Source organism: Penaeus vannamei, chromosome 2, assembly GCF_042767895.1.
Source record: "Penaeus vannamei isolate JL-2024 chromosome 2, ASM4276789v1, whole genome shotgun sequence".
NCBI classification, from domain to species: domain Eukaryota; kingdom Metazoa; phylum Arthropoda; class Malacostraca; order Decapoda; family Penaeidae; genus Penaeus; species Penaeus vannamei.
This window is the reverse complement of record NC_091550.1, coordinates 5761909-5787358: the sequence shown is the minus strand read 5'-3', so window position 1 is coordinate 5787358 and position 25450 is coordinate 5761909. Positions and strand designations below refer to the sequence as shown.

General features: G+C 42.1%; 1 protein-coding gene across 1 annotated transcript; it reads right to left on the bottom strand.

The window, feature by feature from the left end:
• Positions 1-16993: 16993 nt before the first annotated feature.
• LOC113819553 (uncharacterized) lies at positions 16994-25219 on the bottom strand. The gene is made up of 17 exons (XM_070135290.1): positions 25160-25219; positions 23039-23134; positions 22752-22829; positions 21784-21861; positions 20796-20861; positions 20595-20695; positions 20428-20506; positions 20227-20337; positions 19994-20089; positions 19443-19537; positions 18855-18960; positions 18486-18581; positions 18179-18274; positions 17993-18088; positions 17822-17902; positions 17444-17536; positions 16994-17167 (listed from the first exon to the last, which is right to left on the bottom strand). Exons 1-17 carry the CDS (start codon positions 25217-25219, stop codon positions 16994-16996), a joined length of 1602 nt encoding a protein of 533 aa, XP_069991391.1.
• Positions 25220-25450: the final 231 nt, after the last annotated feature.

Sequence of the window (25450 nt, the reverse complement as noted above, 5' to 3'; positions counted from 1 at the left end):
GGCATCCGCTTTCATTTTTAATATGAAATTACATTTGTTAGCTTTCACTTGCACAGATTACTTTATTAAGTAGAATGTTGTTTTACCTCTTTTATGATATATATACTGTCATACATACAATGTTCTGTTGCCCCATCTCTAGTTAACACTGTTAGCATCTGTAAATTTTAGCTATTGCCCACTGCCCTACCTACACCTTCATTATCCAAGCACTTGTATCCTACGTTAACCTTAATCTGAATGCAAGTCCCCTGTAAGTGCATACGCCAACATTATGTGGAATAATGAATGTACTGGTCCTTAATGGGCCTTTATGAACGAGATGAAATATACTTGTATAGGTAATCTGATTGTAAAATCTGAATAGAGGTTCTGTAGTAATTCAAGGAGAATGGCTGTTGTAGTTAAATATATATATACATGCTTATATCTAGATTGGGGATGTATGATGTATTCTAGAAAACGTTACATTGAGACATTCCTAGAAAGAAAATTATAGATTCCTCATCTGTAATGTGGAATTATATGTGAATTTGTATGTCATTTAAGTATATGGTTTGAATAGCTGTGGAAGATTGTGAAATTCCATGAAGTATAGGGAATTTAATTCATATTTTGTTGCATTGGGTTAAAGTGATTATTGTGATGATAATGATCACAAGAAGCCATAATGAAATGTTGCCAAATGAAATGGGAAGTAGGTAGAACTGACACAGTCAATAACAAAGTGTAAAATGTGCGTTCCTAATGTTTTCTTAATCTTTTTATATTTTGTTATTTGTTATTATTTTTCCAAATCTTTAGCCTGCTGTTGTTTTATGTATATGTTCAGATTTTGGTAATAATATCTGCAATAACAATATTATAAATACATATAACTTCTGAAAACGATAAGGGAATATATATTTTAACTGTTATTAGATCGTAACAGTTAGTTATCATTACCGTCATTTCTTGCCCATTAATTATTTGTTATAGAAATGTATGTTAAAGAGATAATGTGATGTTTTTCACAAAGGTTGATTGGGAAACAAAGGAAAATCTTATGAATTTACATCAACCATCATAGCCCCTTCATTGGTGATTATAAATTCCATTGTTTGCTGTTTGTATATTCTTCTGTTGGCTTTGATATATATAAATCCGCTGAAGTAATACTGGGTGAGGACTTCCTCTTTAATTTCTTTATTAGTAGGACATTTTGCAAATAGATAAAGTGCGTACGTGGTTAGTTTAACATATATCCGAAAATTCTGTAGTATGAAATAAGGTGTTTCTGCGTTGTTTTGAAATGCATAAACCTTTGTTGATTCTCTAACAGAAGACACCAGTTATTTTGATATTGTTCATGTTAATTCCAATCTATTCAAATGTGTTGCTTGGTCAGGTATTTAAGGTTTGTGTGAGTGTGGGTGCCTTTCTGCACAGGCACTTGTGTGCATGTTTGTATGACTGTTTGTTTTGTCTGTGTTGTAATCTCATTTATCTGTATTAACCAAACATTTATTAGGACCAAGTCCTGGGTTTGTAGAACATACTCTTCTGTTGCTCATCCTTTTATTTAGCAATTACATACTACAAACGATGCTGTATTTAAATTGAAGTTTCTTTTTAATTATGTTAAGCCAACAATGGGAAGAGAGTACATTTTGTTGAGATAACAGTGGGAAGGAGTATTAATTTTATTTTCTTTTTTATAATTTACTGGAGAGCTGATTGTTATTTTTTTTAAATGTGGAATTTATAAGGTGAAAGAATTATCAATTCATCTGTGGTATTTACTAGAATTTGTGTTGCCTGTATTTCTTTCTTTATTGTTTAGTAAAATATTAATGACTAAAATGGATATTAATCAGTTATGATTTATTACTAATGACAGTAATGCTCAGTTAGTATGCATGGTTGTATAGTATATATAGGTATATTTTCCTTTTTTTTTAAACAAAACAAATCATGTAAAGCACTCATCACAAAGTATTTTTTGTTCTTAATCTGTAAACAGGGCACACCATTGATATTTAGACTAACTTTCCAAATAATCTATTAACAATAGATTAGTGCTGTGTATGTGTTGCTATTATGGTCCTTCAGCCTGCTATGGTTTGGTTTTAGTTAACTTGTAAACTTCAGTACATTCAGAATTAAGAGAAATTATTTCCTTGGTTCATTGTAAGTTTAGTGGGCATGTTGCTATATATACTAAGGGATGAAATGTTTCAGAATTAAGGGAATGTTTTCAGTGTATGAAAAATGGTGCTTCTAGTATGCATGATGGATGTTCAGTTTACATCTCGGTAAACTTTGAATTTAAAACGTTTTAAGACTAATAAGGATTAGTAATAGAAAAACTAACGAGCAAAGTTTGTGGGAATGTTAAGCCGTTGGTGTGTGTTATTTTATACTTTTGCATAAGTTTGGGTTAATTACTTTCTAGTGATTTTAAGGTGATGAAACTTTATAATATATGACTTTGGGATGTCTTTTCTTCTCTAAGGACGGGAGTGGAGACTTGGAGATTGGCATGGTAGCTACATTAACAATACTATTAGAACCTGTCAGGCATTTATCAACCAGTCATTAGCGCATCTGGCTGTCGATGGTTGCATAGAAATACACTGAAGAATCTCAAGTGCTTGCTGTTTCAGTTTATAGAAAATGGGGTATAAACTGTCTCGCAAAGTTTGGAAAATTTTACATTGTTTAAAAATATATTATTCCATGGTGCATGTTAGGTGTTCTTGTTATTTCAAAGGAAGCTTTTAGTATAATTGTGGTGCACTAATGATAACACCATGTTGCAATAGAAATGAAATGAGGCAATTTGTAAGGCATGCATAACTTAGTGTGGTGCACATTGTGGTCTGTTTATCTCTGTAAAGTGAATATCATGATGACTTAGCTGCATTGTTAGGGATTTTTAGGCTTTTGTTGGGGTTTGGCATTGTCGTTATATTAACAGTAGTATTAGGGATTTGGCAGCCCTTTGTCATCCAGACATTTGAGTAACAGGCTTTTGTTGTTGTGCATATAAGGACACAGTTTTAAATTCTTGTTCCTTCAAGCATTAACTAGATTTCTTTATCTGTATGACGTGCATTTCTTCCACATAGAGTTCCGCTAGCAATTCTAACAACTAAGAGATTTTGTCAGGATCGTACTTGTCTCCTGTTTATTTGCGATGATTTGTACTGTCGTGTGATTTGATTTCTGTGCATGCTTACTGTATTTCACTTTAGAAACAACCTAGTTTGGGTAGTCTCTACTGTTTTACCAGCAGATTATTTGTCTTCAAAATAGCTTTATGATCTGTCCCTTTGATTCAGTCAACAAAATTTCTATTTATTATTTTCATCTTTGGAGTTGTTTCTAGATATTTCCTTCCTTTTTAGAGTAAACTTTACAACATACACCTGAATTCTATTAGCAAAATGGTCTTTGATCTAAATACTTCTGATTTTGTGCCCTGTAAGCCATATGTACATCTTGACATAATTTTGCATTCAGTATTAAATAGAACTATGCAGACCCACACGGCAGACAAAGTAAAACATTACAGTGTGATGATATAACATTGCAACTGAAAACTCTTACCATGCTTGCATAAACTGCTCCTTATAAACACACACACGCACACGCACACGCCCATGCCCATGCCCATGCCCATGCCCATGCCCATGCCCATGCACACATACACATACACATACACATACACATACACATATACATATACATATACATATATATATATATATATATATATATATATATATATATATATATATATATATATATACACAGTATATATGTATTATATATGTATATATATATATTACACATACACATACATACAAATAAACAATATGCCCTTGTTAAACATTTACCCATTCAGCCTGTAAATTTCATTTAACTACTATGTTATGACAGATTTAAAGTACTGGTGAATTTATAATACCAATATATATAGGGTTTTGGTTTTGCTTTCACTTTTCTTCTAGCAAGACTTTTTTTTTTCATTTTTATTTTTTTACATGAAATCTGCTAATATTTTTGGGGCCTTGATATGCATCTAAAATCAGTAGTTCCTGATATATCTTGCATGTTAATTAATTGCCTATTAAGTAATATCTTGTTATAAGTGAATTCAACATTTAAAAAGCGTTTTAGTAACGATGGTCAATGAACTTTGCTCCATTTACATTACAAGACTGATGAGTTTACTTATTATATGATTGCCATTTTTTTTCTCTTTATTCTGATGTGTACATTAGATTACTGTAGATTTACTAAATGTAAAATAATGCTATAGAGCTGGTATATTTCCTTCTTACACTTTCATAGTTGCATTGCATAACAAACAAATGAAACAATTTATTGTTGCAATATTGGTAAAATCCTGTAGCCTTTATTTTCTAGTCTTCCCTGACTTAAGTTTGTATTGTCTTAACATCTTAATTTTCACACTTTTATCTACAAATTCCTTTGAATAAGTAGCTGTATCTTCCTCTGGATGCTTTTTGTTGTTTTATTATCAGTATTTACTTTCAAAGTAATTTATCTCACTTTACCGTTATGTATTTTATGTTTACCTGAGATTTGCTTAATCTTAAGTTTTAATATGAACGCGAATACATTCTTTGATAATGTAATTGGTAATACTGTATGACTGAAACCCTCTTTTATGATGTGATGGGTAATCCTGTATGATTGCTTCCATAAACTTTCATTCCTCAATGCATATATGTCTGGTTCCATATGTTATTCCTCTTTTAACTGCCTGCTCATAGTCATTAGTCAGTGTTTACAATTACAGCACATGGTACTTGATACACAGACATCTGCTTTTTCTTATGTACATTTTTCTCAATGACCACCTCTTCAAGTCGTTCCTGAATGCTTACAGTCCAAGCACATCGTGCTTCGTACACTGACTTCTACTGATTCTTAATAACCACGATGCACCCTCAAGTTGGTTTAAATGTTTCTTTCACAGCCTTTGTCTTCATTCTCTTATGCTTTGATTTTCTGCACTTAACACTTTTACTGCTCTCATTTGCTCATATAAATTAAAACTGACTTAATCCCAAATCCATGAAACTTACTTCTTTCTTCAAGACAATAACCCATTTACTCAAAGTTCTCTCAAAGTATTTAACCATTTTCCTCTTTCACATGTTACTTCTTTAGTACAGTATGGTCTCCTGTTCTTTCCCATCTTCACAGAATAAGTCCTACAGAAGTGACGGCTTAAGCACAACTATCCTACTCACTCGCCTCAAATACTTCAGCTCTTGCTTGGTATCTCTATCAATTCATAATAATTTCAATATATTTCAAGGTCTAGGGATAGTTGCTTCACCTCTAGGTTCCACACAAAATATTTCCCTAAGAAATACCTATAACTTGCTTCAAAATTCTGAAACACCTTTCCTCTTCATGATATAATATCATTCAGAACATTTACATTAAATGGAGATTTACATACATCTCTTTTCATAAAGACGCTAAATATGGGTAACAGTTGTACACTAAAGTCTACATTAAAGGCATTCACACATCATGTAAAGCATGTTCAAAACCAGGGTTTGGAGATCACTTATAGATGTGAAACTACACTTTCTTTGCACATTGTTTAAAATTTACCTATCACTTTTTACTTTCTAAACAAAAAATGAATATCCATATTTACTTTATCCATTCCTTCTGAAATATATATATTTATAGCTCTCAAATGACAGATCAAGAAAGCATGTATTCCATCCAATCTTTGAAGATTCATCAATAATGCTGCATAAAGATATTTTAAAATAATTTCTAATATTTTCACTTATATTTGCTGAAAATGTGGTTCTCTCATAATTTCCTTACAATATGTGTTTGGTCATGTTGATATCTTCCCCCCCACCCTATTAACTATATAGCATTTTGCATAATTATAAACTATCTTTCACCTTTATGTAATGGCTAATGATATTTAATATTTCACCCTTCATCATATATTTTCCAAATATTTAAACAAAGTATGTGATTATATCAGTGGTCTGTCCCTTCCCCACCTCATGATGTAATTTGCAAATGACATACAGAACAGGTTTCTATGAACCCCCTTTTGCATACATCCTATTAATTACCAATGTATTGTTTCTCAGTGCATTTTCCCTTTACACACCCAAAATTTCCCAACTTCAGTCACAATTTATCTATAACTATACATTAATCCCTGACAAATCATTATGCATATTGCTTCAGCCATTTCTGCATATACACTCTGTATTATTACAACTTTGAGCCTCTACCACTCAAAACCATTAATTCTACTTACTTCAACCCAAACCTCATACCTTGGCTCTTTTAATTGTCAAGAGTTACGCTAATTCTTGCTTGCTGCAAATGTTCATATTTACCTTTGCTCATATGGATAAGTTTCATATTTGTATCTTGGGCTTTCTCTATAACTTTGGAGACATATTTATAGTGTATTGAATGAAAAGTTACTCTTCATCAACTTAATCTTTCCTGCTACTTGGTGAATTATTCTTGTTATAAGTGTGGTAATGATGTAGATTTTCAAGGTTTCTTATTGCTGATTGTCTACAACTTCCTGTGATATTCTTAGTTTACATTTACTAATAGTTAAAATGCTGAACAATTTTTATGTCTTACTATACAACTACAATGAAATTGAAGACCACAATAGCTTGAAAAACATCCATTTCTCTCGTACAATTAACCAACAGGCACCTATTATAAAAATTTTCTTTTGTTGATGACACAATGAACTATGCACCAGATTTTTATTTATTTATTTTTTTTTTTCGGTGTACACTATACTTTATTCAAGTCTATTCAAATTTCCTCCTTATACATAATGAACTTTTAATGTGTAAGACTTACTAATTGTTTTGGTATGCTCATTTGATATCTTTCCAGTTTATGCTATTGCTGATTTGTGTAATATAGTAAATATTTTACTTTTGTGTAATGATCTTGGGACTAGCTATTAATGCACTTTTTAGTTGCTCTTTATACCACAAAGCTTTGGACAATATTAGTGGCCGTGTTCTTATTCTGAAACTATTTATTATGTTATTTATGTGAGGGGTATGGTCCGACTTATTCTTTTATTTTCACATTTTTATTTATGTTTTACTATTATGATTCTCAGACTTTTAAGCATGTTTATTTTTGTTGCTTTGTTTTAAGATATGTAAATATTGGTTTAAAAATGATTGGTGTTCTTCACTGAGAATATTAAAGACTGTGGGTTATGGTATGACCAAGAATGAAGTTTTGTATGTATTATTGCTGGCACAAAATGTTTGTGGTATGGTGTTAGTGACTAATGGTAGTAGTTGAGGTCTTCTATGCAAAAAAAAGGTATTACTGTACTTCTGTGCAGTGTGGTATGAATGTATGACCAAGAACAGTGATTAGTATGTTGACCATTAGTGTTTTTTTTCTACATGTCGTCTTGACTAACTTTGTACTTGATATAATCCTTGTACCAATCTTTCCTCAAATACAGATTTTACAGAAAGCATAAAACGGAAATCCTTTCTCATTGACCTTTCTCCCATTATAGTGAATGTAGTTCCCCTATTGTGGAATATAATTAATAGAACAAAGCCCCATCCCTTATAATAACATAGAAACAGTTAGTGAAATTAAAACTGTTGTTTCCTCTTCTTTTGAAAGGCAAATACTCTGGGAATATTCTAAAGTTTATACAGTAACATGTAACAAATGTGTTATACATAGCATGCTCTTTTGATATTGAATAAAACAGACACCACCTTCCTAAAAATATTCAAAAGCATATGCAGTAGCATGTAACAAACATGTTTTACTTGGCTTGCTCTTCTGACAATGAATATTGTTGACACTATCTTCTTATTTCTTATTTATTTCTTATTTTCCTAATGACCCTCCCACTCTTTGTTCGCTCACGTTCTTTAATTCGCTATTTTTCATTCATTCTTACTCTGTCCCTTGCAAAAGGAAAAATGCACTCTCTCCCCTGAGTTCTCCCAAGTTTTATTATTCTCTCTCTCTCTCTCTCTCTCTCTCTCTCTCTCTCTCTCTCTCTCTCTGTCTCTCTCTCTCTCTCTCTCTCTCTCTCTCTCTCTCCTCCCTCCCCCTCTCCCTCTTTCTCTCCTCCCTCCCCCTCTCCCTCTTTCTCTCCTCCCTCCCCCTCTCCCTCTTTCTCTCCTCCCTCCCCCTCTCCCTCTTTCTCTCCTCCCTCCCCCTCTCCCTCTTTCTCTCCTCCCTCCCCCTCTCCCTCTTTCTCTCCTCCCTCCCCCTCTCCCTCTTTCTCTCCTCCCTTCCCCTCTCCCTCTTTCTCTCCTCCCTCCCCCTCTCCCTCTTTCTCTCCTCCCTCCCCCTCTCCCTCTTTCTCTCCTCCCTCCCCCTCTCCCTCTTTCTCTCCTCCCTCCCCCTCTCCCTCTTTCTCTCCTCCCTCCCCCTCTCCCTCTTTCTCTCCTCCCTCCCCCTCTCCCTCTTTCTCTCCTCCCTCCCCCTCTCCCTCTTTCTCTCCTCCCTCCCCCTCTCCCTCTTTCTCTCCTCCCTCCCCCTCTCCCTCTTTCTCTCCTCCCTCCCCCTCTCCCTCTTTCTCTCCTCCCTCCCCCTCTCCCTCTTTCTCTCCTCCCTCCCCCTCTCCCTCTTTCTCTCCTCCCTCCCCCTCTCCCTCTTTCTCTCCTCCCTCCCCCTCTCCCTCTTTCTCTCCTCCCTCCCCCTCTCCCTCTTTCTCTCCTCCCTCCCCCTCTCCCTCTTTCTCTCCTCCCTCCCCCTCTCCCTCTTTCTCTCCTCCCTCCCCCTCTCCCTCTTTCTCTCCTCCCTCCCCCTCTCCCTCTTTCTCTCCTCCCTCCCCCTCTCCCTCTTTCTCTCCTCCCTCCCCCTCTCCCTCTTTCTCTCCTCCCTCCCCCTCTCCCTCTTTCTCTCCTCCCTCCCCCTCTCCCTCTTTCTCTCCTCCCTCCCCCTCTCCCTCTTTCTCTCCTCCCTCCCCCTCTCCCTCTTTCTCTCCTCCCTCCCCCTCTCCCTCTTTCTCTCCTCCCTCCCCCTCTCCCTCTTTCTCTCCTCCTTCCCCCTCTCCCTCTTTCTCTCGCTCTCTCCTCCTTCCCCCTCTCCCTCTTTCTTTCACTCTCTCCTCCCTCCCCCTCTCCCCCTTTCTCTTTCCTTCCCCCTCTTTATCTTTCCCTTCCTCCCTCCCTCCCTCCTCTTCTCCACCCTCTCTCTCTCTTCTCACCTCCCTCCCTTTCTCTCCTCTCCCCATCCCCCCGCCCTTTCCCTTTCTCTCTATTTCCTCCCCCTCTTTCTCTCTCTATCTTTCCTTCCTCCCCAGCACTCTCTTTCCCTTCTCAAACTCACTCTCCATTTTCCTCCATCCTCTCTTTCCCATTCCCGCTACCCCCTCCCCCTCCCCCTCCCTCTCCCTCTCCCTCTCCCTCTCCCTCTCCCTCTCCCTCTCCCTCTCTCTCTCTCTCTCTCTCTCTCTCTCTCTCTCTCTCTCTAACACAAATCAACATTCCGGATGTTAACAAATAGACAGTTTTTCATCTCCTCAATGATAACTTTGTAGTGAAAAGAGGAATCAGATTAAAGCCCACATCTTGACAGTGGAATATTAACAAATACATTTCGGTTTGGCACTATATTTTTGAAAGGATAAGTAACGACATAAATTTTTGAAATGTTTTTTTTTTTTTTTTTTTTTTTCTCACGTAGTTTGAATTTGGGTACACTATGCTATTTTAGATACAGGGCAGGGCATAGGAGATTTACGATGTTTATGAGACGAAAAAATAAATTAACGAAATATGAGACATCCAGATAATGCTGACTTTTGACTAAATAAATATAAGGTAACATAGACCGCTTACTTTACGACAGGTATGTTAATATACAAAATACGACATAGTACATTATTTCACTCACTTGTGTTCTACATAAACTAGACCTATATTGTCAATCCATATGAACTAGCACTAGCAGATGATTAATAAATAGAAATAAAATGCTTAAATCTATTACGTTAAATCTTTCCTGCTCCATTCCCTCCCTCCTATCTCATTCCCAGTCTTTATTCTCTTTCTTGAGAGTTTTCTCATGCATTCACTCTTACTCTGGCTCTCTGTTCCTTTTGCTCATTTTCTTTACATTCCCCTTCGTTGTCTTTATCATGATTTTTTTCGTCAGGCTAGTTATCTTTCTCTTCAGTTTCTTCTCTTCTCTCTCTCTCTCCCTATTCCCTTTTTCCCCACACTCTCTCCTCTTTCTCCTTCTCCCACTCTCCTCTCTTTCATCCCCCCTCTCCCTTCTCATTAAAAAAAAAAAAAAAAAAAACGAATTCCCTCTTTATATCAACTCTTTCGTTTGCTCTAATTCCTCTTCTTTCTCTTCCCTCATTTCTATTTCTGTCTTCTCTCTCCATTTCTTCCTTTACCCCCCCCCCCTTCTCTTTCATTCTCCCACATCCCGTCCTCCTCTGTGTCTCATTTTCATCTTTCCCACTCTCTTCTGACCTCTCCCACTTCCTTTATCTCTTCCTCCCTGCCTCTTTTCTTTCCCCTCTCTCTCTCTCTCTCTTCTCTTCCATTCCCTAATTTCTTTGTTATTTCTTTCCACTGCTGGTCACTTCCTTCTGTTTTTCTCTTTATTTCCTCTCTCATTTTCATCCCTGTACATTTTTTTACGTTTCTCTTCTTCTCACTCTACTCCCCCATTCTTTCACTATCCTTGCCTATTTCCCATTTCTCACTTCTCCCCCCCTCTGACTGCCATTTTCTCCTTTCTCTCTATATCCACTTTTCCACTTCTCCAGTCCCAGCTATTCACATACACTCAAATCCGCTTTCCTAAACACACTTAAAATCAGTTACACTTAAAACTTGAAATGATTGACCAAACTATTGAATCCTCGACTCTCCCTCATTGGTCAAAAAAGTTGTTACAATTGGTAGTTGTAGCTAAAAATACCTTTTTTCTCGCAACTCTTTTTTCCATACTTCTCCGTCCGATGCAACTCCAGACTCTGTGGTAAATAATAACACATCAGACAAGGAATACGAAAGTGCTAACTGCTTTTTTTTATTAATACAAGAATCTACTAATTTATATTTGTTGTTGGAAACCCTGGTAAAGAGTCTATCTAAGGTAGGGAGCTTTGTACTGCTTGCGTGGGTTCTTTGCTTCCGAAAACTTGACAAACACGTAATATTATATTTCCGTTTGTGTGTTATTGCATTGTGTGGATAGCCGTCTCACTGCATCTGAAGTTGTTAATAACCATGCCTCTTTTGATATTTTTTCATATTTTTAATCGTACTATTTTATTTGTGAGTGAATATTTCTGTTGGAAGTGTTGCATTATGTGGCTATGGAATTCTGTGCCTATCCCAATGTTGGTAAGTAATGGGGATATTCATGTTTTTATGTCGATTTTTAAAAATTATCTTTGAAGCTTTATTATTGAACTTGTTAATAACTTCGCTCGTGTGAAATAAGTTGTCTTGATACTAATTCCTCTTCTTTCTCTTCCCTCATTTCTATTTCTGTCTTCTCTCTCCATTTCTTCCTTTACACCCCCCCCCCTTCTCTTTCATTCACCCACATCCCGTCCTCCTCTGTCTCATTTTTATCTTTCGCTCTCTCTTCTGACCTTTCCCACTTCCTTTTCTCTTCCTCCCTGCTTCTTTTCTTTCCTCTCTCTCTCTCTTCCATTCCCTAATTTCTTTGTTATTTCTTTCCACTGCTAGTCACTTCCTTCTGTTTTTCTCTTTATTTCCTCTCTTCTCATTTTCATCCCTGTACATTTTTTTACGTTTCTCTTCTTCTCACTCTACTCCCCCATTCTTTCACTATCCTTGCCTATTTCCCATTTCTCACTTTTTCCCCCCTCTGACTGCCATTTTCTCCTTTCTCTCTATATCCACTTTTCCACTTCTCTAGTCCCAGCTATTCACAAACACTCAAATCCGCTTTCCTAAACACATTTAAAATCAGTTACACTTAAAACTTGAAATGTTTGACCAAACTATTGAATCCTCGACTCTCCCTCATTCCCCAAAAAAGTTGTTACAATTGGTAGTTGTAGCTAAAAATACCTTTTTTCTACAACTCTTTTTTCCATACTTTTCCGTCCGATGCAACGCAAGACTCTGTGATAAATAATAACACATCAGGCAAGGAATACAAAAGTGCTAACTGCTTTTTTTTCAATACATGAATCTACTAATTTATATTTGTTGTTGGAAACCCTTGTAAAGAGTTTGTTTGTAAAGTGTTATATTGTACATTTTTTTTTACCTGTTTCTCTTCTTCTCACTCTACCCCCCCCCCCATTCTTTCACTTTCCTTGCCTATTTCCCATTTCTCACTTCTCCCCCCCTCTGACTGCCATTTTCTCCTTTCTCTCTATATCCACTTTTCCACTTCTCCAGTCCCAGCTATTCACATACACTCAAATCCGCTTTCCTAAACACACTTAAAATCAGTTACACTTAAAACTTGAAATGATTGACCAAACTATTGAATCCTCGACTCTCCCTCATTGGTCAAAAAAGTTGTTACAATTGGTAGTTGTAGCTAAAAATACCTTTTTTCTCACAACTCTTTTTTTCCATACTTCTCCGTCCGATGCAACTCAAGACTCTGCGATAAATAATAACACACCAGGCAAGGAATACAAAATTGCTAACTGCTTTTTTTTCAATACATGAATCTACTAATTTATATTTGTTGTTGGAAACCCTGGTAAAGAGTCTATCTAAGGTAGGGAGATTTGTACTGCTTGCGTGGGTTCTTTGCTTCCGAAAACTTGACAAACACGTAATATTATAATTCCGTTTGTGTGTTATTGCATTGTGTGGATACCCGTCTCACTGCATCTGAAGTTGTTAATAACCATGCCTCTTTTGATATTTTTCCATATTTTTAATCGTACTAATTTATTTGTGAGTGTATATTTCTGTTGAAAGTGTTGCATTATGTGGCTATGGTATTCTGTGCCTATCCCAATGTTGGTAAGTAATGGGGATATCCATGTTTTTATGTCGATTGTTTAAAAATTATTTTTGAAGCTTTATTATTGAACTTGTTAATAACTTCGCTCGTATGAAATAACTTGTCTTGATATTTTTGCCTTGGTTTTCTTCCCCATTACATTTACTGGTTCCCGAGTATGCGCTTCTGGAACTAGGCATACAAAGCATCAGTTATTCTAACAAAACCCTTGGCTTTTCACTTCCTTCTTTGATGTCTAGCATATTTTCTTGTCATGTGAACTGTGATTAGCCATAGGTTTACATATTCGTTTACTGGTGAGTTCTCTGTATTTTTTATTCATTTTCTGTGTATTAAGCACTCGTGAAATCATTGTTTTGAAATGTATAACGAAACTGATTTTCTCTGACTCTACCTGTTTCCTCCCAAAAACTTTTTTTTTCTCCTCTCCTTTTAATTTATTAGTTTATATAAAAAAAATCCTTAATATGAAAACAAAATCAGAATATCATTCCACATATCCTTTATCTAATACATCCATTCTCGAGATACAGATTATGTGAACACCGCTCTTTCATGTGCCTTCCATACCCTCATACTTCCAAGTAGGATTTCTTCATACATTTTTTTTTTTTTCTCTCGGCCTCCTTTTCCCGTCTCTTTTACACCGGATTCGCTACACCCTCCCTCCCTCCCTCCCTCCCTCCCTCTCTCTCTCTCTCTCTCTCTCTCTCTCTCTCTCTCTCTCTCTCTCTCTCTCTCTCTCTCTCTCTATCGCCTTTCATAACACCTTTTCCGTTCCCAATACTCTTCCTTTTCGCTCTCAAGATATTTTCCCTTTCGCTTCAATATTTCCATTTTCTCCTCTCACGCAGCTTCGCTACCCTTCCCTTCTGCCACTACTCTCTCTCTCTCTCTCTCTCTCTCTCTCTCTGTGTCTCTCTCTCTCTCTCTCTCTCTCTCTCTCTCTCTCTCTCTCTCTCTCTCCGTTCCCAATACTCTTCCTTTTCGCTCTCAAGATATTTTCCCCTTCGCTTCAATATTTCCCTTTCCTCCTTTCACGCATCTTCGCTACCCTTCCCTTCTGCCACTACTCTCTCTCTCTCTCTCTCTCTCTCTCTCTCTCTCTCTCTCTCTCTCTCTCCCTCTCTCTCTCTCTCTCTCTCCCTCTCTCCCTCTCTCCCTCTCTCCCTCTCTCCCTCCCTCCTTCCCTCCTTCCCTCCTTCCCTCCTTCCCTCCTTCCCTCCCTCCCTCCCTCCCTCCCTCCCTCCTCCCCCTCTCCCATGGTTAGCTTCGTCCTCCCTGCTTCCCTACACATAACACCTCTTCGACTCCCCTCTCTCCCCCACTCCACTTCTTGGCCCCCCCCCCGCCTACTAAACGCATTTTGCACCGTCACGCATAGGAATTCTCGAGTTAATTATCTTATTCCACCGTTCTCTCTACTTTTTCTCCTCCCCTCTGCTTCTGTAACCCTTCGTCCTTGCTCACACTCCCTTCCCCTCTCACACGTTTGCTTCACACTTTTCCTCGTTTCATTTCTTCTTCACACTTCTGCTTTGTCAACACACTTTTAGCCTCCCTTATGCTTCTATGCCTCTTCCCCATATTTGTTGTTCTTCGACACGTCTGCATTCTCACACTCAGTCTTCCTTCACATCTTTCAGTCTCACACTAGACCTTCCTTCACATCTTTCACTCTCACACTTAAGCTTCCTTCACATCTCTCACACTTCTGCTCCTCGCACGCTGTACATTTGGTACCCTCACTATTCGCTTCTTATCACACTTTTTTCTAGCTAGTCACACTCATTTCTCTTCTCATACTTCTCCTTCCCCTCACTCCGTCTCCCTCGCCTTACACTTCTCCACACCTCTGTTTGCCTACACTTCTCCCCTCACACTTCCGGCCCCCTTACACTTCATGTTCCTCACACTTCTACTTGCTCACACTTCTTTCTCCATACGATATACTCCAGCCTCCCCTCACACCAACATTTCTTTTGTTTCTACACTTCATTGCCTCACACTTCTCCCTCTCTTAACTTCAGTTCTCTTCACAATCTTCTTAACCCAACACCCACACTTCTTTGCCTCTTTTATACCTTTCTGTTGCCTCACTCCCCCCCCCCCCCTACTCTTTTTCATCTAGCACACTTTTGCTCCTTTCACACTTCCGTCCGTCAACACTTCCTTTGTCTGTTGGTCCTTGAGTCACACTTCTTCACTCATACTCCCGTTTTCCCACACTTCTATTTAGCCCTCACACTTTGCCGCTTTTCATACTCTTGCTTCCATTACACTTCACTTCATACTTATTCCTAAATACTTTTCCCTCAAACGTTTAAACCTCCAGACTCCCACTTCCTCCTACTTCTCATTCCTCACACTTCTTTTTCTTCACTTCCCTTACGATCTCCTCATACTGCTGTTTTCCTCATAACTTTTTTCCTCTCACAATCCTTGTCCCCGAACCAACCACCTTTGCTTCCCTCTTCCGCTCACTTCAGCTCACTTCACCCGCACTTCGGCTCTCCTCCTCTCACACTTCCGCTTCCCCACACTTCGTCTCCTCTCACCCCGTCATACTCCTGCTTCCACACTTCAGGATCTCTTTACTTCTACTCTTTTATTCTCTCACACTTCTGCTGATCCACACTTCTGTTTCCTTACGTTTCTACACTTCCACACTTCATCACAGTCCGTCAACACTTCCCTTGTCTGTTGGTCCTTGCGTCACACTTCTTCTGTTTCCCTTCACTTCTATTTCCCTTACACTTTGCCTCTTTTCATACTCTTGCTTCCATCACATTTCACTTCATACTTATTCCTAAGTTTTCACTTCTCATTTCCGCTATTCTACACTTCTGCTCTCAATACACTCTCTGTGTTTACACTTCTTCATTTATCACACTTTGTCCTATACACTTCGCTTCCCAACACTTCTTGCAATAAAGTCTCTATTCACACTTTTGCTCTCAATGGACTTTCTATTCACACTTCTGCTTCCGTCACACTTTTCTTTCACGCTTCCACTTCACACTTCTGCTCTCAATACACTTATGTACACTTCTGCTCCCATCACACTTTTAACACTTCCTTTCCCGACACTTCTGTTCTCAGTAAAGTTACTGTTCACACTTCTCCCATCACACTTCCACTTCCCCTCATCTCTACTCTGCCCTTCATACTCCCACACACTTTTTAACCCCCCCCCCCCCACACACACATCTTTCCTCACACTTCTCCCTACAGACTCCCCCCTCCCCCCCCCCCCCGCTTACCCGAATTCCCACGTACTTCACACTTCTTTCCCCCTCACTTCTACTTCCCTTACACTTCTAAACCTCACTTCACGCTTATCCTACCCTCAGTATACTTTCTATGCACACTTCTTTTCCCGTCACATCTTTTCCTTCACACTTCCGCTTCTCCACACTTCTTCTCTTAGTATACTTCCTATTTACCCATCTTCCATCACACTCTTATCACACTTACGCCTATCCACACTTCTTCAATACACACTCTGTTTCTGATCACTTCACGGATTTTCCTATACACTTCACCAAACTTCTGCCATCAATGCAGATTGCACTTCCTCTTCACACTTATCCTCCCCGACACTTTTCCTTTCACACTCTTTCTCCAGTCACACACTTCCCTGCACACTTCTGCTCTCAGTAAACTTTCTATTTACTCTTATTTCCTTCACACTTCCGCTTCTGCACACTTGTTTTCGATACACTTTCTATTCACACTTTTTACCTTACACGTCGTTTCTCGACACTCCAGCTTTCAATACCCTTTGTAATAACACTTTTACACTTCACTCCTCCGCTTCTCTACACTTCCCTCTCACACTTTTTAAACTCCCTCTTCTTGCATCTGCTCCCCCTCCCCCCTGCCCATTACACTTTTCTTTCATACTTCCACTGGTCTCATCACACTTCGTCCTTCACACTTCGTCTCCCGGCACTTCTGCTCTCAATACACTTCCTGTTCACACTTCTGGTCCCATCACACTTCGTCTACTGACACTTCTGCTCTCAATACACTTCCTGTTCACACTTCGTCTCCTGACACTTCTGCTCTCAATACACTTCCTCTTCACACTTATCCTCCCCGACACTTTTCCTTTCACAGTCTTTCTCCAGTCACACTTCCCTGCACACTTCTGCTCTCAGTAAACTTTCTATTTACTCTTATTTCCTTCACACTTCCGCTTCTGCACACTTCTTTTCGATACACTTTCTATTCACACTTTTTACCTTACACGTCGTTTCTCGACACTCCAGCTTTCAATACCCTTTGTAATAACACTTTTACACTTCACTCCTCCGCTTCTCTACACTTCCCTCTCACACTTTTTAAACTCCCTCTTCTTGCATCTGCTCCCCCTCCCCCCTCTCCATCACACTTTTCTTTCATACTTCCACTGGTCTCATCACACTTCGTGCTTCACACTTCGTCTCCCGGCACTTCTGCTCTCAATACACTTCCTGTTCACACTTCTGGTCCCATCACACTTCTTCTCCTGACACTTCTGCTCTCAATACACTTCCTGTTCACACTTCTGGTCCCATCACACTTCTCCTGACACTTCTGCTCTCAATACACTTCCTGTTCACACTTCTGGTCCCATCACACTTCTTCTCCTGACACTTCTGCTCTCAATACACTTCCTGTTCACACTTCTGGCCCCATCACACTTCGTCTCCTGACACTTCTGCTCTCAATACACTTCCTGTTCACACTTCTGGTCCCATCACACTTCTTCTCCTGACACTTCTGCTCTTAATACACTTCCTGTTCACACTTCGTCCTTCACACTTCTTCTCCTGACACTTCTGCTCTCAATACACTTCCTGTTCATACTTCTGGTCCCATCACACTTCTTCTCCCGGCACTTCTGTTCTCAATACACTTCCTGTTCACACTTCTGGTCCCATCACACTTCTTCTCCTGACACTTCTGCTCTTAATACACTTCCTGTTCACACTTCTGGGCCCATCACACTTCTTCTCCCGGCACTTCTGTTCTCAATACACTTCCTGTTCACACTTCTGGTCCCATCACACTTCTTCTCCTGACACTTCTGCTCTCAATACACTTCCTGTTCACACTTCTGGTCCCATCACACTTCGTCTCCTGACACTTCTGCTCTCAATAGACTTCCTGTTCACACTTCTGGTCCCATCACACTTCTTCTCCCGGCACTTCTGTTCTCAATACACTTCCTGTTCACACTTCTGGTCCCATCACACTTCGTCTCCTGACACTTCTGCTCTCAATACACTTCCTGTTCACACTTCTGGTACCATCACACTTCGTCTCCCGGCACTTCTGCTCTCAATACACTTCCTGTTCACACTTCTGGTCCCATCACACTTCTTCTGACACTTCTGCTCTCAATACACTTCCTGTTCACACTTCTGGTCCCATCACACTTCGTCTCCCGACACTTCTGCTCTCAATACACTTCCTGTTCACACTTCTGGTCCCATCACACTTCGTCTCCCGACACTTCTTCTCTCAATACACTTCCTGTTCACACTTCTGGTCCCATCACACTTCGTCTCCCGACACTTCTGCTCTCAATACACTTCCTGTTCACACTTCTGGTCCCATCACACTTCGTCTCCCGACACTTCTGCTCTCAATACACTTCCTGTTCACACTTCTGGTCCCATCACACTTCGTCTCCCGGCACTTCTGCTCTCAATACACTTCCTGTTCACACTTCTGGTCCCATCACACTTCTTCTCCTGACACTTCTGCTCTCAATACACTTCCTGTTCACACTTCGTCCTTCACACTTCGTCTCCCGGCACTTCTGCTCTCAATACACTTCCTGTTCACACTTCTGGTCCCATCACACTTCTTCTCCTGACACTTCTGCTCTCAATACACTTCCTGTTCACACTTCGTCCTTCACACTTTTCTCCTGACACTTCTGCTCTCGATACACTTCCTGTTCACACTTCGTCCTTCACACTTCTTCTCCTGACACTTCTGCTCTCAATACACTTCCTGTTCACACTTCTGGTCCCATCACACTTCTTCTCCTGACACTTCTGCTCTCAATACACTTCCTGTTCACACTTCGTCCTTCACACTTCTTCTCCTGACACTTCTGCTCTCGATACACTTCCTGTTCACACTTCGTCCTTCACACTTCTTCTCCTGACACTTCTGCTCTCAATACACTTCCTGTTCACACTTCTGGTCCCATCACACTTCTTCTCCTGACACTTCTGCTCTCAATAAACTTCCTGTTCACACTTCGTCTCCTGACACTTCTGCTCTCAATACACTTCCTGTTCACACTTCTGGTCCCATCACACTTCTTCTCCTGACACTTCTGCTCTCAATACACTTCCTGTTCACACTTCTGGTCCCATCACACTTCGTCTCCCGTCACTTCTGCTCTCAATACACTTCCTGCTCACACTTCTGGTCCCATCACACTTCGTCTCCTGACACTTCTGCTCTCAATACACTTCCTGTTCACACTTCGTCCTTCACGCTTCGTCTCCTGACACTTCTGCTCTCAATACACTTCCTGTTCACACTTCTGGTCCCATCACACTTCGTCTCCTGACACTTCTGCTCTCAATACACTTCCTGTTCACACTTCGTCCTTCACGCTTCGTCTCCTGACACTTCTGCTCTCAATACACTTCCTGCTCACACTTCTGGTCCCATCACACTTCGTCTCCTGACACTTCTGCTCTCAATACACTTCCTGTTCACACTTCGTCCTTCACACTTCGTCTCCTGACACTTCTGCTCTCAATACACTTCCTGCTCACACTTCTGGTCCCATCACACTTCGTCTCGCGGCACTTCTGCTCTCAATACACTTCCTGTTCACACTTCTGGTCCCATCACACTTCGTCTCCTGACACTTCTGCTCTCAATACACTTCTTGTTCACACTTCTGGTCCCATCACACTTCTTCTCCTGACACTTCTGCTCTCAATACACTTCTTGTTCACACTTCTGGTCCCATCACACTTCGTCTCCTGACACTTCTGCTCTCAATACACTTCTTGTTCATACTTCTGGTCCCATCACACTTCTTCTCCTGACACTTCTGCTCTCAATACACTTCTTGTTCACACTTCTGGTCCCATCACACTTCGTCTCCTGACACTTCTGCTCTCAATACACTTCTTGTTCACACTTCTGGTCCCATCACACTTCTTCCCCTGACACTTCTGCTCTCAATACACTTCCTGTGCACACTTCTGGTCCCATCACACTTCTTCTCCTGACACTTCTGCTCTCAATACACTTCTTGTTCACACTTCTGGCCCCATCACACTTCTTCTCCTGACACTTCTGCTCTCAATACACTTCTTGTTCACACTTCTGGCCCCATCACACTTCGTCTCCTGACACTTCTGCTCTCAATACACTTCTTGTTCACACTTCTGGCCCCATCACACTTCGTCTCCTGACACTTCTGCTCTCAATACACTTCTTGTTCACACTTCGTCTCCTGACACTTCTGCTCTCAATACACTTCTTGTTCACACTTCTGGTCCCATCACACTTCGTCTCCTGACAATTCTGCTCTCAATACACTTCTTGTTCACACTTCTGGTCCCATCACACTTCGTCTCCTGACACTTCTGCTCTCAATACACTTCTTGTTCACACTTCTGGCCCCATCACACTTCGTCTCCTGACACTTCTGCTCTCAATACACTTCTTGTTCACACTTCGTCTCCTGACACTTCTGCTCTCAATACACTTCTTGTTCACACTTCTGGTCCCATCACACTTCGTCTCCTGACACTTCTGCTCTCAATACACTTCCTGTTCACACTTCTGGTCCCATCACACTTCTTCTCCTGACACTTCTGTTCTCAATACACTATTTGTTCACACTTCTGGTCCCATCACACTTCGTCTCACGGCACTTCTGCTCTCAATACACTTCCTGTTCACACTTCTGGTCCCATCACACTTCGTCCTTCACACTTCGTCTCCTGACACTTCTGCTCTCAATACACTTCCTGTTCACACTTCTGGTCCCATCACACTTCGTCTCCTGACACTTCTGCTCTCAATACACTTCCTGTTCACACTTCTGGTCCCATCACACTTCTTCTCCTAACACTTCTGCTCTCAATACACTTCCTGTTCACACTTCTGGTCCCATCACACTTCTTCTCCTGACACTTCTGCTCTCAATACACTTCCTGTTCACGCTTCTGGTCCCATCACACTTCGTCTCCTGACACTTCTGCTCTCAATACACTTCCTGTTCACGCTTCTGGTCCCATCACACTTCGTCTCCTGACACTTCTGCTCTCAATACACTTCCTGTTCACACTTCTGGTCCCATCACACTTCTTCTCCTGACACTTCTGCTCTCAATACACTTTCTGTTCACACTTCTGGTCCCATCACACTTCGTCTCCTGACACTTCTGCTCTCAATACACTTCCTGTTCACGCTTCTGGTCCCATCACACTTCGTCTCCTGACACTTCTGCTCTCAATACACTTCCTGTTCACGCTTCTGGTCCCATCACACTTCGTCTCCTGACACTTCTGCTCTCAATACACTTCCTGTTCACGCTTCTGGTCCCATCACACTTCGTCTCCTGACACTTCTGCTCTCAATACACTTCCTGTTCACACTTCGTCCTTCACACTTCGTCTCCTGACACTTCTGCTCTCAATACACTTCCTGTTCACACTTCTGGTCCCATCACACTTCGTCTCCTGACACTTCTGCTCTCAATACACTTCCTGTTCACGCTTCTGGTCCCATCACACTTCGTCTCCTGACACTTCTGCTCTCAATACACTTCCTGTTCACACTTCGTCCTTCACACTTCATCTCCTGACACTTCTGCTCTCAATACACTTCCTGTTCACACTTCTGGTCCCATCACACTTCTTCTCCTGACACTTCTGCTCTCAATACACTTCCTGTTCACACTTCTGGTCCCATCACACTTCGTCTCCTGACACTTCTGCTCTCAATACACTTCCTGTTCACGCTTCTGGTCCCATCACACTTCTTCTCCTGACACTTCTGCTCTCAATACACTTTCTGTTCACACTTCGTCTCCTGACACTTCTGCTCTCAATACACTTCCTGTTCACACTTCTGGTCCCATCACACTTCGTCTCCTGACACTTCTGCTCTCAATACACTTCCTGTTCACACTTCTGGTCCCATCACACTTCGTCTCCTGACACTTCTGCTCTCAATACACTTCCTGTTCACGCTTCTGGTCCCATCACACTTCTTCTCCTGACACTTCTGCTCTCAATACACTTCCTGTTCACGCTTCTGGTCCCATCACACTTCTTCTCCTGACACTTCTGCTCTCAATACACTTCCTGTTCACGCTTCTGGTCCCATCACACTTCTTCTCCTGACACTTCTGCTCTCAATACACTTTCTGTTCACACTTCGTCTCCTGACACTTCTGCTCTCAATACACTTCCTGTTCACACTTCTGGTCCCATCACACTTCTTCTCCTGACACTTCTGCTCTCAATACACTTTCTGTTCACACTTCGTCTCCTGACACTTCTGCTCTCAATACACTTCCTGTTCACACTTCTGGTCCCATCACACTTCTTCTCCTGACACTTCTGCTCTCAATACACTTTCTGTTCACACTTCGTCTCCTGACACTTCTGCTCTCAATACACTTCCTGTTCACGCTTCTGGTCCCATCACACTTCTTCTCCTGGCACTTCTGCTCTCAATACACTTCCTGTTCATACTTCGTCCTTCACACTTCGTCTCCTGACACTTCTGCTCTCAATACACTTCCTGTTCACACTTCGTCCTTCACACTTCGTCTCCCGGCACTTCTGCTCTCAATACACTTCCTGTTCACACTTCTGGTCCCATCACACTTCGTCTCCTGACACTTCTGCTCTCAATACACTTCCTGTTCACGCTTCTGGTCCCATCACACTTCTTCTCCTGACACTTCTGCTCTCAATACACTTTCTGTTCACACTTCGTCTCCTGACACTTCTGCTCTCAATACACTTCCTGTTCACACTTCTGGTCCCATCACACTTCGTCTCCTGACACTTTTGCTCTCAATGCACTTCCTGTTCACACTTCTGGTCCCATCACACTTCGTCTCCCGGCACTTCTGCTCTCAATACACTTCCTGTTCACACTTCTGGTCCCATCACACTTCGTCTCCCGGCACTTCTGCTCTCAATACACTTCCTGTTCACACTTCTGGTCCCATCACACTTCGTCTCCCGGCACTTCTGCTCTCAATACACTTACTGTTCACACTTCTGGTCCCATCACACTTCGTCCTGCACACTTCGTGCTCCTTTCACACTTTCCCCTGCACACTATCACTTCGCTTCCTACACTTCTCTGTGTACATATTCTACCATCCTTCTGCGCTCACTAAGTCTCCCTCCCTTCACACTTCTTCTCCTACTTACAGTTCTCTCGTTTTCCTTTACACTTCGTTTTCCGGCACTTCTGCTCTCACTTCTGCCCCCCCCCCCTCTCGCTTTTGCTCTTTTCCCCCTCTCACCTTTGCCCCCTCCCCCTCTCACTTTTGCCCCCTCCCCCTCTCACCTTTGCCCCCTTCCCCTCTCACTTTTGCCCCCTCCCCCTCTCACTTTTGCCCCCTCCCCCTCTCACTTTTGCCCACTCCCCCTCTCACTTTTGCTCTTTCCCCCCTCTCACTTTTGCCCACTCCCCCTCTCACTTTTGCCCCCTCCCCATCTCATTTTTGCTCTTTTCCCCCCTCTCACTTTTGCCCCCTTCCCCTCTCACTTTTGCTCTTTTCCCCTTCTCACTTTTGCCCCCTCCCTCTCTCACTTTTGCTCTTTTCCCCCTCTCACTTTTGCCCCCTCCCCCTCTCACTTTTGCTCTTTTCCCCCTCTCACTTTTGCTCTTTTCCCCCTCTCACTTTTGTCCCCTCCCCCTCTCACTTTTGCCCCCTCCCCCTCTCACTTTTGCTCTTTTCCCCCTCTCACTTTTGCCCCCTCCCCCTCTCACTTTTGCCCCCTCCCCCTCTCACTTTTGCCCACTCCCCCTCTCACTTTTGCCCACTCCCCCTCTCACTTTTGCCCACTCCCCCTCTCACTTTTGCCCCCTCCCCCTCTCACTTTTGCCCCCTCCCCCCTCTCACTTTTGCCCCTTCCCCCTCTCACTTTTGCTCTTTTCCCCCTCTCACTTTTGCCCCCTCCCCCTCTCACTTTTGCCCCCTCCCCTTCTCACTTTTGCCCCCTCCCCCTCTCACTTTTGCTCTTTTCCCCCTCTCACTTTTGCCCCCTCCCCCTCTCACTTTTGCCCCCTCCCCCTCTCACTTTTGCCCACTCCCCCTCTCACTTTTGCCCCCTCCCCCTCTCACTTTTGCCCCCTCCCCCTCTCACTTTTGCCCCCTCCCCCTCTCACTTTTGCTCTTTTCCCCCTCTCACTTTTGCCCCCTCCCCCTCTCACTTTTGCCCCCTCCCCCTCTCACTTTTGCTCTTTTCCCCCTCTCACTTTTGCCCCCTTCCCCTCTCACTTTTGCCCCCTCCCCCTCTCACTTTTGCCCCTTCCCCCTCTCACTTTTGCCTACTCCCCCTCTCACTTTTGCCCCCTTCCCCTCTCACTTTTGCCCCCTCCCCCTTTCACTTTTGCCCCCTTCCCCTCTCACTTTTGCCCCCTCCCCCTCTCACTTTTGCCCACTCCCCCTCTCACTTTTGCCCCCTCCCCCCTCTCACTTTTGCCCCCTCCCCCTCTCACTTTTGCCCCCTCCCCCTCTCACTTTTGCCCCCTCCCCCTCTCACTTTTGCCCCCTCCCGCCTCTCACTTTTGCCCCCTCCCCCTCTCACTTTTGCCCCCTCCCCCTCTCACTTTTGCCCCCTCCCCCTCTCACTTTTGCCCCCTCCCGCCTCTCACTTTTGCCCACTCCCCCTCTCACTTTTGCCCCCTCCACATCCCACTTCTGCCCCCCTCTCACTTTTGCTCTTTTCCCCCCTCTCACTTTTGCCCCTCCCCATCCCACTTCTGCCCCCCTCCCCCTCTCACTTTTGCCCCAAGTGGTCCCATCACACTTCGTCTCCCGGCACTTCTGCTCTCAATACACTTCCTGTTCACACTTCTGGTCCCATCACACTTCTTCTCCTGACACTTCTGCTCTCAATACACTTCCTGTTCACACTTCTGGTCCCATCACACTTCTTCTCCCGGCACTTCTGCTCTCAATACACTTCCTGTTCATACTTCGTCCTTCACACTTCGTCTCCTGACACTTCTGCTCTCAATACACTTCCTGTTCACACTTCGTCCTTCACACTTCGTCTCCCGGCACTTCTGCTCTCAATACACTTCCTGTTCACACTTCTGGTCCCATCACACTTCGTCTCCTGACACTTCTGCTCTCAATACACTTCCTGTTCACACTTCTGGTCCCATCACACTTCTTCTCCTGACACTTCTGCTCTCAATACAC